The sequence below is a fragment of the Nanorana parkeri genome, unplaced genomic scaffold (assembly GCF_000935625.1).
Source record: "Nanorana parkeri isolate BGI_ZX_2015 unplaced genomic scaffold, ASM93562v1 scaffold717, whole genome shotgun sequence".
In the NCBI taxonomy this organism is placed as follows: Eukaryota; Metazoa; Chordata; class Amphibia; order Anura; family Dicroglossidae; genus Nanorana; species Nanorana parkeri.
Window position 1 is genome coordinate 173,737 of NW_017306985.1, and position 15,269 is coordinate 189,005.

At 45.2% G+C, this 15,269-nt stretch overlaps 1 protein-coding gene across 1 annotated transcript in view; it reads right to left on the reverse strand.

The window, feature by feature from the left end:
• The window catches only part of SLC27A4 (solute carrier family 27 member 4), a 40,036-nt gene that overhangs the window by 11,199 nt on the left and 13,568 nt on the right, over positions 1–15,269 (reverse strand). The window contains exons 2-6 of the mRNA XM_018564056.1: positions 12,978–13,142; positions 6,447–6,841; positions 3,427–3,585; positions 379–448; positions 207–298 (exon numbers count right to left, since the gene is read on the reverse strand). Coding sequence (XP_018419558.1) covers positions 207–298; positions 379–448; positions 3,427–3,585; positions 6,447–6,841; positions 12,978–13,138 — 877 coding nt within the window. The 5' untranslated portion in view covers positions 13,139–13,142. The remainder of the gene's footprint in view (positions 1–206; positions 299–378; positions 449–3,426; positions 3,586–6,446; positions 6,842–12,977; positions 13,143–15,269) is intronic.

A 15,269-nucleotide genomic window follows, 5' to 3' on the forward strand; every position in this document is an offset into this window, starting at 1 on the left:
GCTCTGGTCCGGATCTGCTCCGCGCTTGGTGTGAACAAGCCCTAAAGCAGAGACAACACTAAAGCCCAACAGTAGTCCTCTGCAATCAGGAAAATGGGCCTTCTGTTCTGTAAACACACTAGGTGGGCTCAAATACATCCTCACGAGTATAAATCACAACAAAAGGCACTAACAGCCTATTAGGCATAATGATATGGGAAGGTTACCTGCAGAGTGGTACAGAGGTAGGCAGTCATAAATGATGTCATCGGATCGCATGCCGAATCCATAATGCACCAAGGCCGCCATGCGGAAATATCTGCAAACAAAAGGGTATGTCAATGGTTAGGACCTTTGACATTGGTGTCTGAGAGCTGCAAAAACTGTGTACATCCTCACCTGCTGTGCACCACTATAGCAGCTTTGGGAAGTCCAGTTGTCCCGGAAGTGTAGATATAAAATAATTTATCTGGAAAAGACACAAAGATTTAGATGACAATTATCTATGATTCCATAGGTGTCCCTCAAATTCTAGCAAGTTCACATTAACTGCAGAAGGATGACAGGTTCTTTCATCAAACTTTGCTCTTGGTCTTTGCAGCATTCTATGACCAACTGTGGTTTCATGCATTACACGGGCATCCTCGATATATAATTTATGTATTGCAATTTTCAGAAGCAGTCCCTTTTCTTTGCACTTTAAGAAGCGAATACATGAGGCCTTAATCCAAGATGTGTCCTTGAGAGCACAGCAGAGGGGGCTTCCTATCCTATGGTTAGCTTGGCCACTGAAGTATGTTACTGGGTAAGTGTCCTAATGTGCTGATGGGTCAAATTACTGTGGCCTCACCAAACCTATGTTCAAACTTTGTAAAGTGAATCTGTATATGTCTTAAGCAAAGCAACAGGTTCACTTTAATGCCAGCTTCTGCAACATATTTGTCATCTCTTCACTCCTTTAACGGCAGACTATGTGTAAGCGCTAAGTTGCAACTTGGAGCTTACAGGGGAGTGAGGACCCTCATCTTACTGGATGCCTAAGCGGCATTCCAAGCCCAGCACTGTTACATGGGAGGAAGGGGAGTGAGTCGTATTTTCTTACCTTACCCAGATGTACAGTTTTGTTCAACACTGGGAAAGAAAAAGAAACACCCAGTACTTCTAGGTATAGGGAAGCATGTCACTTACTTCCCTTCCTTGCATGTGACAACTGGCACCAACACACGGTGCGGGGAGAGAGTCCTTTCAGCATGCACAAAGTACATAAGCTTGAAGAAAAAGAAATGCCATAGACATATGCAATTTAACGAAAACCTGTATTGAGTGAAGCAGAAGTGCTGCAATTGCTGACCTTCAATGAATGGTGGCCTTCATACTTCCTCATTATGTTTCCTGTAATCAGGCAAAACAGATGTTTTCTGCTACTACAGTAACCAACAGCACATTAGGACACTTCTCGCTTAGGGGTAGACGAGAACATGACAAAATCTGGTGAGAGTAACTTCCTCTTTCTCCATCAAAAGGCTCAAGCTAGCCCTGTCACTGTCAATTTTCAAACTGGACCTAAATAGGCCATAAATCAATAACAACATTATAAAAATAGGCAAGATTTAAAGGTAATCTCCAAACAAACAACTAAATACAGAAAAATGTGTAAAATGCTCCAAAACATATACAGTTTTATTCAGCCTTCTAATCCATACATCTGAGTCAGAGAGCATAGCCGGGTCCTGGATCCTTCCATACTACAATTAATCAGTACAACCTGATGCACAAGTCAGATGGACCAGGAAGAAGCAGCAGCACACTGATGAGGTCTCCCCTTCTCTGTTCACAAAAAACACTGCACAGACTGACTTTCCAGCTCCTAGTGTGAGTATAAACAGGAGTCTGATACAAAACAGGTTACGCCAATTCTAAGCAAAATATGTATTGATTTCCTAACAAACATAACTGGACTAAACCGTGTTTGTAATACCTGTCTGGAGTTCAGCTGTATTCACAGACACACACCGCTGCATTGTGATTTGACACTATGGGGTGAGAGGCACTTCTGGCTTCAGGTCTCCCAATAGGAAAGCCTGCTTGGGGGAGCCAAAAAGTGAGCCCTACTCTGTTAGGCCATTGAAGGCCACCATGGATACGTCCCTCCCATGTAATGCCATGCATATTTATTAAGAAGAGGACCTGGTGGGGAGATTCTCGGAGGAGAGGCTGTGCAGCATTAGGCAGGGTCGCACAATGGAGTTTGCTGAATACAAAGGAAGGTATTATGTAACCTGCACTCAGGTGGTGGAGGGATTCACTGCACTAAAGGAACAGTTCTTGAAAGTGTTTAATGTCCGGCCAAAGCTTTTCTTTTTAGTATTGGATATAGTGGGGAAGGATTGGAACCCCTGTCAGGGTTTTACCGCTATCTGGTGACAACAGTTCACCATAAAAGGACATTAGGAAAATCTGCAACACAGAGAAGCATTATTTTTATAGTAGGGTTGGGGAAGGGGAAATCTCTGTAATGGAGCACCAGGTAACAGTAAATACCTGACAAGTGTTCTAATTAGGGATGCACCGATACTAGTATCGATATCGGTGCCGATACCGAGTATTTGGGCGAGTACTTGTACTCGCCCAAATGCTCCGCTGCCTAGCACGAGTACTTCCTGTACAAGGAAGCTGGGCAGCGCGTCATTACACGCTGCCCGGTTTCCTGATTGGCCGGGAAGGGGCTCCATGCTCTCTCGTCACTTGTGATGAGAGAGCATGGAGCCGACTTCCCAGCCAATCAGGAAACCGGGCAGCGTGTAATGACGCGCTGCCCAGCTTCCCGATTGGTTGGGAAGCTGGCCAATCAGGAAGCCGGGCGCTGTGTAATGACACGCTGCCCGCATCCTGATTGGCCAGGAAGCTGGCTTCATGCTCCCTCGTCATCGCATGACGAGGGAGCATGGAGCTGGCCTCCCCGCCAATCAGAAAGCAGGGCGTTGCGTCATTACACGGCCCCCAGCTTCCTGATTGGCCGGCCAGACGGCTCCGGCGGAAGGCCGCGTTCTGGCTGGGGAGGCCCCGGTGGTGACAGACTGGACATACCAAGGTAAGAGGGGACAGACTTTCTTGTTAATCGGGAAGTCGGGTGGCGAGTCTTTACACGCTGCCTGGCTAATCAGGAAGCCAGGTGGCGAGTCATTACAAGCCACCTGGCTTCCTGAACGGGACTTCCGTTACTCGGTAATTGGTATTGGCGAGTACCAACATTTTTTTTTTATCGGTACCAAAATACCGGTATCGGTGCATCCCTAGTTCTAATCCTTCCCAGCTACAACCAAAACAAAAAAGAATTGTCAGACATACACTTTAAATCACATTCAACCAAATTGGTTAACAGTGCTCAATGTATTTTTGCTTGGCAGGTGTCACTCCCCTTATTGCACACATTGTGTGTATTCTTACCTGTGAATCCCCTCCCAGGATCGTTAGGAGGAAGGCGGGATGCACTCTGGAGTAGCGGAGATAGGAATTCTGTACCGTGAGGAACTGTTGACGGGTCACAGTCCCCCAAACAGTAGAGGCGCGTGGACTTCCCCATCATAGAGTACACATCATTCATGGCTACGAGCATAACAAGAGAAAGGAAAAAAAAGAAAAGGAGAGATACATCTCAGCAGATAAACCTTTCCCAGCGGACTAAATATTTATACACAACAAATGGAGAACAGCATGTTCTTCCACCTCCCATTAGGTCTTCCACAAATAGATGAATCCATTTTGGGTTGAAGGTGGCAGAGTTGCAAACACGGCTAGTAATCACAGGACGAACTCCTCCAGACTATAACCTTACAATACTTATAGCAATGGCTGTGGTCAGTGTGAAGCCAAGTACTTAATGCTGCAGAATCCAAAAGGTATCAACAGACAATAGAGCACGTCTCTAAACCCTGAGTGCAATTAAATATTCCTTAAAGGAAATGTGTAGGCTGCCATGTCTGACCTTCTCCTGAAAATGCTAGCTGCCTGTCACTGCTGAACAAGCACCCAAGCATTGTTGTGTTGTACCTGTCCACCACACACACTGTCAGTAATCTAGGAACCCCTTTTTATAAAGCAGGAGAGGAATTCCCAAACACACCCACTGCAGGCTTCCTGCTGTCTCTCAAAGCAGTATGGGCAATGGTATTGTTACATCAGTCCACCACCAATAAGACTCAAACCTGCCTTGAAGGTTTGATTCCAACTGGCAATACATCCAGCAGAGTGCTCCGTTGTTGTATAGCACAGATTCAGACCTCCCACACACTCCACATGTAAGGATCTCACTGAAATGTGTCTGCAGCATATTACAAAAATTTTTTAGCTGAAAGTTATCCTGTACCAGGCTATCTCTGGTTTCACATCAGGCCTAATTTACAAAGCCAACACACCAGGATAAGGATCCTTATGTCCAGGGGAAAAAAAGAAGAAAAAAAAAGGGAGGGGGACAGTTATTTTCAGACGACTCCAACGAGAGTTTAAAATGAGACACCTGGCTAAAATAAGAATCCTTGTACTTGTGTTAAAGCTTTGTGAATTGAGCCTTGTGTATTTCAAGGACCTGGATGATAATGTGGCAAGTGAAATGAAAACACCTGATCTGCGTCCTTATTGCAAGTGGGTAATTAATAAGCAATGTAGCCAAAGGATCTAGAAATTTCAGATTTGCAAAAGCAGCCTACAGGATTCTTTGGAGGTTTTTAGAATAAGTTGAGTGAACATTATAGCATAGTTTCAGTGCTTGCTGGGTTGCATTAACATCTTATTGATTGGCCCTTTTGTTGTCTGCAATTTCCTTTTATTAAGGATGCACCAAAACCGATGCTAGTATCAGGATCGGTGGCGATACCGAGTATTTGGGAGAAGACTCGTACTCGCCCAAATGCTCCGATACCTTCCCCGATACCGGAACTTCCGGTCAGAGGGAAATTTCCTCTGACCAACAGTGCCGCGAGGGGACATGGAGCCGGCTTCCCAGCCAATCAGGAAGTCGGGTGGTGGGTAATGACTCGTTGCTCGGCTTCCTAACTAGCCAGGAAGCCGGCTCCATGCTGTTTGGCCAACTCAATGTTATTTGGCTGGGAAGCCAGCTTTCCAGTCAATCAGCATCGAGTCGGCCAAACCCACCACCCGGCTTCCTGATTGGCCGGGAAGCCGGCTCCACGCTGATTGGCCGGCAAACCAGTTTCCCAACCAATCAGCATAAAGCCAGCCAAACTGAATGGATCCAGGCGGCAGGTAATGACACGCCACCCAGCTTCCCGATTACCTGGGAAGCCAGGTCCATACTAGCCGAAGTACCGAAAGATAAATATCGGTTCTCGATAGGTGCATCCCTACCGTTTATAGCGAACCAGTGCTTTGCTCACGCAGGGAAAAGCAACAGGGTCAATTTAATAACCCCCTCCCCTCTTAACCCTAGAACAGCATCTACTCACCTTTGCTTTACATGTCTACTGCTCTGTTCAGCTGAGGAAAGAAGAAGCCACGCTGTGTAAAGCTGGGCATACACAAATATTCTCTAACAGGCATGATTCTCCCCTGCCAGGTTATTATATTCTGACATCGGGGGGTGAGTTGGTGGCAAGCTATCCAAACGGCGACTGTAGCTAACTGGAAGCAGTCACTGATCAGGCAAGAATTTTCGGACCCGCACATTCAACAAGTTGAATAAAAAGATAAACTATTGTCAAATGGAGTTGTGCCAACTGATCCACACCCTGGTTGAGTTTCAGCCAAGTCAGCAGAATCTCGACCAGTGTAGGGCCAGGTTTACTTGCAGGGCTATATGCTTAGAACATGTGACAGTCTCCTCCATACCCAAACGTACCGGATGTTTCTGGAAGTTGCCTAAATACAACTATGCTTCAAGCTGGACACAGAAACTAGCTGATGGACAAACATGCCTCCAACACTACTACATTTTTTTAATCACTTGTAGAGACACATATGTACTTGTTGCACAAGTGTGCATTTCTATGCACCCAGCAGATACCCCCAATTGAGGAGAACTAGCACAACAGGAGAACAACCATTGGTATTGCCCCCAGATCTATCCCATCTGCAAGGAAGGGTGATGGAGATTATGCATACATGTTTAAAAATTCTAGATGCCAAACATTTTCCTTCCATCGCCAACCAGCTTCAAATTATTTAAGAGAATGCACTATAAGACGCCCTATCATGCCTGTGGTATGACAGCCTAGTCCCCAGACTGCAGCTAGGGCTCAAAGACCTAAAATGTTCAGCGCACAGAAATGAAGATCCAACCCTACCTCCCAAGGGAGAGATGTTTAATGGACACACATCGCCTAGCTCTATAAAAAAGAGCCAGTTGGCTCCTAGATTGGACTAACTGGTTTCTAAGTTGTCCACCGCTTTATCCATCCCTGCCTCATTACCATTACAGCTCATCTGCTGATATCCAGTCATTTCCTTCTCACCTTGGGACATTTCCCGGCCAAACACCACAGCCTTGGAGTTGGACACACTGAAGCAATGCTCCAAGGCATCAAGCCGCAGGTTGAAGTTGATCAGAGCTGCTTCCACTCCAATTTTAGCCATGCCGAGCCATAGCCCCACATACTCATTGCAGTTCTCCATGAATAAGGCAACAACATCCCCGGTACGGAAGCCTTCAGCGTACAAAAAGTTGGCAACGGCATTGGAGAATTCATCAAGTTCTTTAAAAGTCCATGAAGCACCTGTCGCCTCAAAGATCAACGCAGTTTTGTCTGGATGGCGCTTGACGCATTCCTTGAATATGACAGGGATTGTATTCCTCTCTCTGAGGTGACGTTTGACTTGTAGCTTGACGCGGACCAGCGTTAGAGCACCTCTAGAAAAATCAAAAATATTGAATTTTAGACATAATTCAGTAGACTATTAAGTAGGCTCTATAGATGCTGGAAGAAAATTAGAAGTCCATTTACCTTACTGCATCTGAAGAGCATCAGTTTACCATAAAACAATAATTACACTGATATCAAACAGTTATATTCAAGATATATCAGAAAATTCTCCCCCTCTCTCTACAGACCCTCCTTGGTTCTCACTGTATCATGTACACCATCTCCCAGCCTCTTCTAGTACATGCAATAGGACACTAGTCCAGCTGCAAACAGGAGCAATATCATTCATTCCAGCTCCTTGCCCTTTCCTATTTCTCGGGAAGGCACAGACAACATAACTCTGGAGGTATGGTTTGCGTGATCAACTGAACTTCAGGAATTCATATACAGTAAATACACAGATTAAATGCATAGAAGGGAGCAGTTTTGCTTGCCATAAGATTTGTAATTCTGCCCATCCAGTTGTGGGATTTACAAAGCCACATTGCACAACACAGCTAGGAGGATGACACTACAGTCATGGAATTGAGTGGTGTCCCTGCCTGATTGGACAATGGAGCAGCAGGAGAGTGATGAGGTCCCCCCTCTGCTTAATCCGCTCTTTCCTCCCATCAAATTGCTCCTTGTAAGCACATCTGCGTGCAGCACACCCAATTGGCTCCCTGTGCTGCTGCTCCTCTCAGTTTGAGTTCTGCATCTGTATTGCAAGAGGCCGATTCAAAGTCAAATTCACATACTTACACCAGTTGTAATAAAAAAAATAAAAAAAAGTAAATGTAATTATTCATGAAAACAGACCTGCATTCATTGGTGTCTTTTATATCAGTCTGGAGCTCTGCTTTAATTGGTTACATTTCAAGATATAAATCAGCTTTGCCATTAAAAACTACAGAAACAGGTCCTTTAGACCAGGTGTGGTCAACTCCGGCCCTCCAGCTGTGCTTTAACTACAAATTCCATCATGCATCTGGCTCTGGGAATCATGCCTCTGGCTTTTAGAGTCTTGCAATGCTTCATGGGACTTGCACTTCCACAAAAGCTGGATGGCTGGAGTTGCCCAACCTTGCTTTGGACCACAACGCTTTGCAAAATAAGCAAAGGGTGATATTTAGCTATATAGTTGTTTTTGCTTAAAGTTGTGCACAGTACTGGGCGTCCAATAGGACATGTGCTTGGTCTCATTTACGCTATCTGGTGATATCAGTTGCAGTAGGCAGTAGTATTGCTCAAAGCCAGCACAGGGGGTTGTAGTCCAGCGCTTATCTGCCGAGTCCAAATCAACATTGGAAAATCAAGTCCAAGGACGATGAACCAAATAATATGGTATTATCAAAAAGTACAAAAGGTTGTATGTGTGAGAGACTGATACAGACAGCTATGAAGGCACGTGGTTATCGGTTATCACAAACATCTAGTAAATGGCTTCTATAAATAAGAATCATTATCTATTTCTAGATAGATATGGCATTGCATAACCATTTAGCAATTGCAACCATAGAAGGACGACACTACTCATCTAGAGGTTGTCAATGAGGGGGGAATACAGGAAGCCAATACAAGACAATCAGGTACTCATACCAGCCGCAAATACATATCTGCTGCAGTCATTGGCATTTTTTTTTTATATCTGCCTAGAGATCGGCTTTGAGCTTCCACATTATAAAGAAAATCATTAACTCTCTAGTCTGTACGGACAAAATACCAAGACGGCTTCTGAGTGATACATATAACTAAATGCTTGTCAGAAATAAACAGGTTGCATACTGGGTAGGTTTGGGTGGAGTACAATGAACCTTATTTACCAATTCAAATGAATCTCACGCGTGTCTGGCTCAGAGCCTATACTTCATTCCCAACCAGCAATAAGGTGGGTGTATAATCTCCTTAAATGATGACTGCGCCTCCTCTATACTTATTGCAGAGCAGCTGCATATTTATTCAGACCAGTGCAGCAGAAAAACTATGCGGTTGTTCATTGCAGACAAATGGATGTTACTTTTCACCGTCTCTTCCCTAGAGAAAGCATAACACAGGAGCTCATGTGTCAAAGGCTATGCAATTACAAATGCCTACAGTCTGGCAGTGCAGGCTTTAAAGCTGAACTCAAGAATCAGCAAATACTGTCCTCATACAAGAGTCATGTGTATTCTTCATTGAGTCTGGTGAGCTTTGTGTACAGTGAGGGAGGAAAATCATTAATTTGATCATCCTGCAGATTTAGTAAGTTTGCCCACTCATAGGTGTATTTTAAATGATAGAGACAGAATATCAACCACAAATCCAGAAAAAACACATGATACAAATGTTATACATTGAGTTGCAGTTCAGTGAGTAAAAATAAAGTATTTGATCCCCTACCAACCAACAATAATTCTGGCAACTCATTATGTATATAAAAGACATCTGTCCACAGAATATCTTTCTTCCATTCAAACCTCACCATCATGGGCAAGACCAAAGAGCTGTCAAAGGACGTTAGGGACAAGATTGTAGACCTGCACAAGGCTGGAATGGGCTACAAGACTATCAGCAAGAAGCTTGGTGAGAAGGAAACAACTTTTGGAGCGATTATTCGCAAATGGAAGATATACAAAATAACCATCAATCACCCTCGGTCTGGATCTCCATGCAAGGTTTAGCGTCATAGGGTAAAGGTGCCCATACACCTGCCGACTATCGTACGATAATCGCGGAAAATCTTGCGATCGTACGATAATCGGCAGGTGTATGGAAGACGTGCGAACGTTTCTACTGTACGATCGCACGTCTTTTGTCTTACTAGCAGGCTCGAAAACCCGTCGAGAATCGTACGATTGTCGGCGGGTTTGTGGCCTGCTCGTAAGACAAATGCAGCAGAGGCTGGTATGCGCAAGCGCACACTGCCTGTTCAGCATTGCAGTCATCGGAAGCCCGCCACTCAGGGGAGCGGGCTTGTGATGATCGCAAGTACGATCTGCCTGTCCAAGATGGACAGATCGTACGTTTTTTAAATTACCTTACAACCATCGCAAAAGTCTTGCGATGGTTGTAAGGTGTATGGGCACCTTAAGGATGATCATGAGAAAAGTGAGGGATCAACCCAGATCTACACAGGAGGAGCTTGTGAATGATCTCAAGGCAGTTGGGACCACAGCCACCAAACAAACCATTGGTAACACAATACACTGCCATGGATTGAGATCCTGCAGCCCCTGCAAGGTCCCCCTCCTCAAAAAAAGCACATGTACAGGCCCGTCTGAAGTGTGCCAATGAACATCTAAATGATTCAGAGAAGGATTAGAAGAAAGTGCTGCGGTCAGATGAGACCAATATTGAGCTCTTTGGCATTAACTTGGCTCACCGTAGGAGTAGGAAAAATGTTGACTATGACCCTAAGAACACCATTCCTTCAGTGAAAGCACAGAGGTGGAAACATTATGCTTTGGGGCTGTTTCTCTGCTAAAAAGGTACAGGCGGACTTTGCTGCTTTGAGGGGCCAATGTTTTGTAAAATATTGGATGAAAACCTCCTTCTCTCAGCCAGAACACTGAAGATGAGTCGTGGATTAGTCTTTCCGCATGACAATGAACCAAAACATATCGCCAAGGCAACAAAGCAGTGGCTCAAGAAGAAGCACATTAAGGTCATGGAGTGGCCTAGCCAGTCTCCAGACCTTAAATGTATGGAGGGAGCTGAAACTTTGAGTTGCCGAGCGACAGCCGAGAAACCTTAAGGATTTGGAGAAGATCTGTAAAGTGGAGTGGACCAAAATCCCTCCCGAGATGTGTGCCAACCTGGTAACCAACTACAAGAAACCTCTTACCTCTGTGCTGGCCAACAAGGGTTTCTCCACCAAGTATGAAGTCATGTTTTGCTCGGGGGATCAAATACTTATTTTACTCACTGAACTGCAACTCAATTTATAACATTTGTATCATGTGTTTTTTCTGGATTTCTGGTTGATTTTCTGTCTCTATCATTTAAACTACACCTATGATAAAAATTATAGACCTTTCATTTCTTTGTAATTGGGCAAACTTACAAAATCTGCGGGGGATAAATCATTATTTTCCACACTATTTCTTCCAGATCTGTGCAGTAATCCAGTGTGAACTGCTCAAAAAATGGTTATCCCCTATAAATAGAAATCCCTGAAATGGCGATGGTCTAGTAAATAGATGACAAATAAATATAATGTATATCAAAATTTAATAAAGAACAATTACACGTGAACACACCTATAACAAAACATTTAAAAACAATTAAAATAGCTTCCCTAGGGTCACCCTAATGTAATGATACGGGTGTATGATCTATAGATCTCCTAAGAGGCAGGAAGTCCCTGGTGTAGATACAAAAGTTATGTATCAAAAATTGGAACAGAGTATCGGAGCTGTACTCACATTGCGTGTAGACCGAGAGGGGGGCAGTCCTGATTAAATTCCGCAACAATACATGCATGTAGTTATTTCAGAAGGCTGTATCCGTTTATGGCAATTTAATTCCAAAGGATCTGTTTCATTTGTGGATCGGAGGCTCTGTGGATGTCTTTCCCCCAGCCTGTTAGGACTCACACCAGTCTGTGGCATTTGGTTCCAAATCAAAGGAAAAGTTCCAAAGAATGTTTCCACAAGTGCGGCCGCACTATAAGGTAAAATGTAGTGGAGTCCCCACAGGGTTGTGTCCGGTAACGCGGCAAGGATGGAGCGCTGTGTGCGTTCACACTGACAGAGACTCGCTCATGTCCCCCGGTCTCAGCCGCATTTAAACAGATTCTACTGCTGCTGTGCTTAGGCAGTGTCCGCATCGGGTTTGCTCCGTCTCTTAGACTCGGAATCTGTAGAGATATTTCGTTCGCACCCGAACGTGTGAAAGGTCAATGGCGGGTGTTTCCGGGAAGTGTGGAAAATAATGAAGCTTCCCGGAAACACCCGCCATTGACCTTTCACACGTTCGGGTGAGAACGAAATATCTCTACAGATTCCGAGAGGCGGAGCAAACCCGATGCGGACACTGCCTAAGCACAGCAGCAGTGGCTTGTTCAATAAAGCAATGGTAACTGCATGGGACTCATGCACATGGCCGCCTGTGGCCATACAACCTATTCTCCAGCATATTTCCACCAACGGGGAGCCACGGGTGCTACGTACAGTCTCCCATAGAAGTCAATGGCTGTATGCAGCTGTACACAGGTACACACTAGACTTGCATTAACACATGAATGAGTATGGGTGCACAACCCCAAACATTCAGGGCATGCGTTTAGGGTTGTGCACCTGTACTCATGCTCATGAAAGTCTGGTGTATACCCATGTACAGCCATTAACATATATGGGAGGCTGCACACAGCACCTGTGGCTCGCTGTTGGGGGAAATTCACCGGAATTTATGTTGTGCGGCCATGTGCATAGGCGGAGCCACTGAAGGTATTTACTGTATCCTTTAACGGCCTGACTTTGGCAGGCTGCAATCTGATTGGCTGCTAAGGGGTTAAGACTTTGCTCTACTGAAGCTGCATAGCTGTGCTCCTTAAAATTTAAAAAGGAGTACAACATAAATGATAATTAATAAAATACTAGCCAGGCCACATACCCCCGGCTACATTTATCCAAATTTCCTTTTATGACCTGTGTGCGCTGCTGTATGACATGTTGATAAATGAAGCCCACTGATTTCATAGTGTACAAAGCATTTTTCTATTCTGTCTGTATCCCAGCGGCAGTACGGGAGCATTCAGTACTGCAGCGAGATCCAAAATGTTTCCACTGAAGCTAAGAAGACTCATTTCAAACACCAAGATCCCACCAACACACGGGAAATGCACTCTGCAGCATCTGCTCATAAATGCACATGTGTACGCTTAGGCTTCACCCCGTGGGTTCAAATAAAGTCTTTAATAATCAAAGTAGAAAGCCAAAGCAGCATTCTCTCCAGGCCAGTTGTTATGTCTGCCAATTATACATTATGTAACCATTGTGCCAAGAATGTAAATGCAGCATAATGTTAATATTTTAGTACAGGTCCACAGCATTGTTCCAAGGCACAGGCTGCCGGAGAGGTAAGTATACTGCCTCTTATTTCTGAAGGTATTTCTATTTGTTGTGTTGACCTGTAGTGAAATTTTAAACCCAACCTTTCTCTCACCTGACATCCCGTCCTATGGTCTTGTAGAATACTTTCAGGAACTTCCATCCTCCGGAGCCTAAGTAGAAAACCAGGACAGCACCGATGGTTTGGAACCAGGGCAGGCCAACCACTGCCTTGAACAGCAGCAGCAGCGACATACAGGACGCCACCCGCAGCATCCTCCTGCAAGAGAAGACACACGCACTGTCATGTAGCAGCAGTCAGAAACCTTTATACAGTACAACTAGACACACCTACACACATGTTCCTCACAAAGCCAACAAACAGGCACTTCCACATAAAGGGCAAAGCTCAAGCCCAACTAGAGCAATGACAGGGGGTGCTCACAACAGTCAACTCACGGGTTAAAATGTGTCCCAATTGCTGGACAGCTTGGTCTAGATCAGGGGTCAGCAACCTTAAAACACTCAAAGAGCCATTTGGACTCCGGGAGCCACAAAACCCTTTTGACATCTAAAATGAAGATAACACGGGATATATTGTCTTTTACCTTTATGCTATGTATAGCATGTATATAGGTATATCTGGGCTTAGTAACGCACTGGACTCTGGGCTTAGTAACGCACTGGACTCTGGGCTTAGTAACGCACTGGACTCTGGGCTTAGTAACGCACTGGACTCTGGGCTTAGTAACGCACTGGACTGAGTAAATGAAATAACAGCACACTGTGTGCAGTTACACCCGTACCGAGGCCCTGGCGGTAGTTCCGCCCCTGGATAGGGAGCCACAGCAGAGGGATGAAAGAGCCACATGCGGCTCCGGAGCCGCAGGTTGCTGACCCCTGGTCTAGATCAATAGTGGTCAACCTAGTGACTATAGGGGCCCTCAAGTGAAGCCCTTCATATGCCCAGAGGGCCACAAAATGAATTTGTTTTATTACATTTGTGTTGCCTCAATAAACATGCCTTGCCCATCATTTCTGAAAGGACTGTTAACCTGTACACCACGGTGTGCATGCTGTGGTGCCATTCGTTTTGAATGACACCACAACTCACCGTTACAGCAGCGGGTAATCCTTCCACGCGGCAGAGCACCACAATGCACAGGCTGTGCTGAATGAATAAAGTCCGATCTTAATGTGAAATGGGACCCTAGGATTAATGTGTAGAGGGTTTTTTTATTAATATACTTTTTCTTACATTTTCTTTATGGCAGTGTTGGCAGTGTTTATGGCAGTCACCGGAGAATTGGTTCAGCCCGCCATGCAGCAACAGAACCCTTCTAACAGTAATCTACATCTAGCTGCAATCAGCCAGTACCATTTCACTATAGCAGTGACCTATTGGTGCAGAGAGAGGCTGGACAGAACTGTAATGGCTTGGCAGGAAGTGCCAAGGAGTCACTTCAATTCTGATGTAAACAGTGCTGAAGCATTGTTCCACATTGTGTTTATAATGCCTGTTATGGAGCACTCTGGAGCAGAAACCCAGGAGATTCATTCAGTTCCTAGGCTTAGTACTGGACCCTGGCTGTCACTTACAGTCAGCAGCTCCAGTGATAAAGCCTGTCGGAGCTGCTGCCACTGTGCATGCAGCACGCACCAAACCCAAAGTCTGGAGCACAGCGAGCTGCACACTAAGTGCTGGCGGGTCGCTTGTTGGGAGGCAAAGATCTAGAGCAGGTGTAGGCAAACTCTGGCCCTCCAGCTGTGGTGCAACTACAAATCCGATTAGGCACTGCAAGCCTATGACAGCCAGAGGCATGACTCCCAGTGGCAGATGCATGCTGGGATTTGTAGTTTTACCACAGCTGGAGTTCCAGAGTTTACCTACCCCTAGTATATAAAATATAAATGATGGCAATGAAGGGAAATCATTCTGATGCTAAACACAATCTTTACCCGCACAGTCACAATACAATATTATTTGCACTAATGGTGACAACCTCCACATCCAGCTCAATGAATTTAGTGGGCTTTTTATAATTAAGGTAGGACAAAGAGCATTAAAAGTAGACCTTTACCCCCTTTCACTAAAAAATCACATCAGCATGCAGCTCTCATGATATGACATCATCTTACATTTATTAAACTTTCTTTCATTTACAATGACTGTTTTTACACTTCCTGGCTGAACGAGGCACCGGTGATGTAGCCCGGGCCTGGCTGAACGAGGCACCGGTGATGTAGCCCGGGCTTGAACGAGGCACCGGTGATGTAGCCCGGGCTTGAACGAGGCACCGGTGATGTAGCCTGGGCTTCCCATATGCATCCTAGAACGCATACATCACCAGTGCCTTCCTGGGAAATCTCATGGGATCGCAGGGAAAAGGCATTTCCCCCCCCCCCC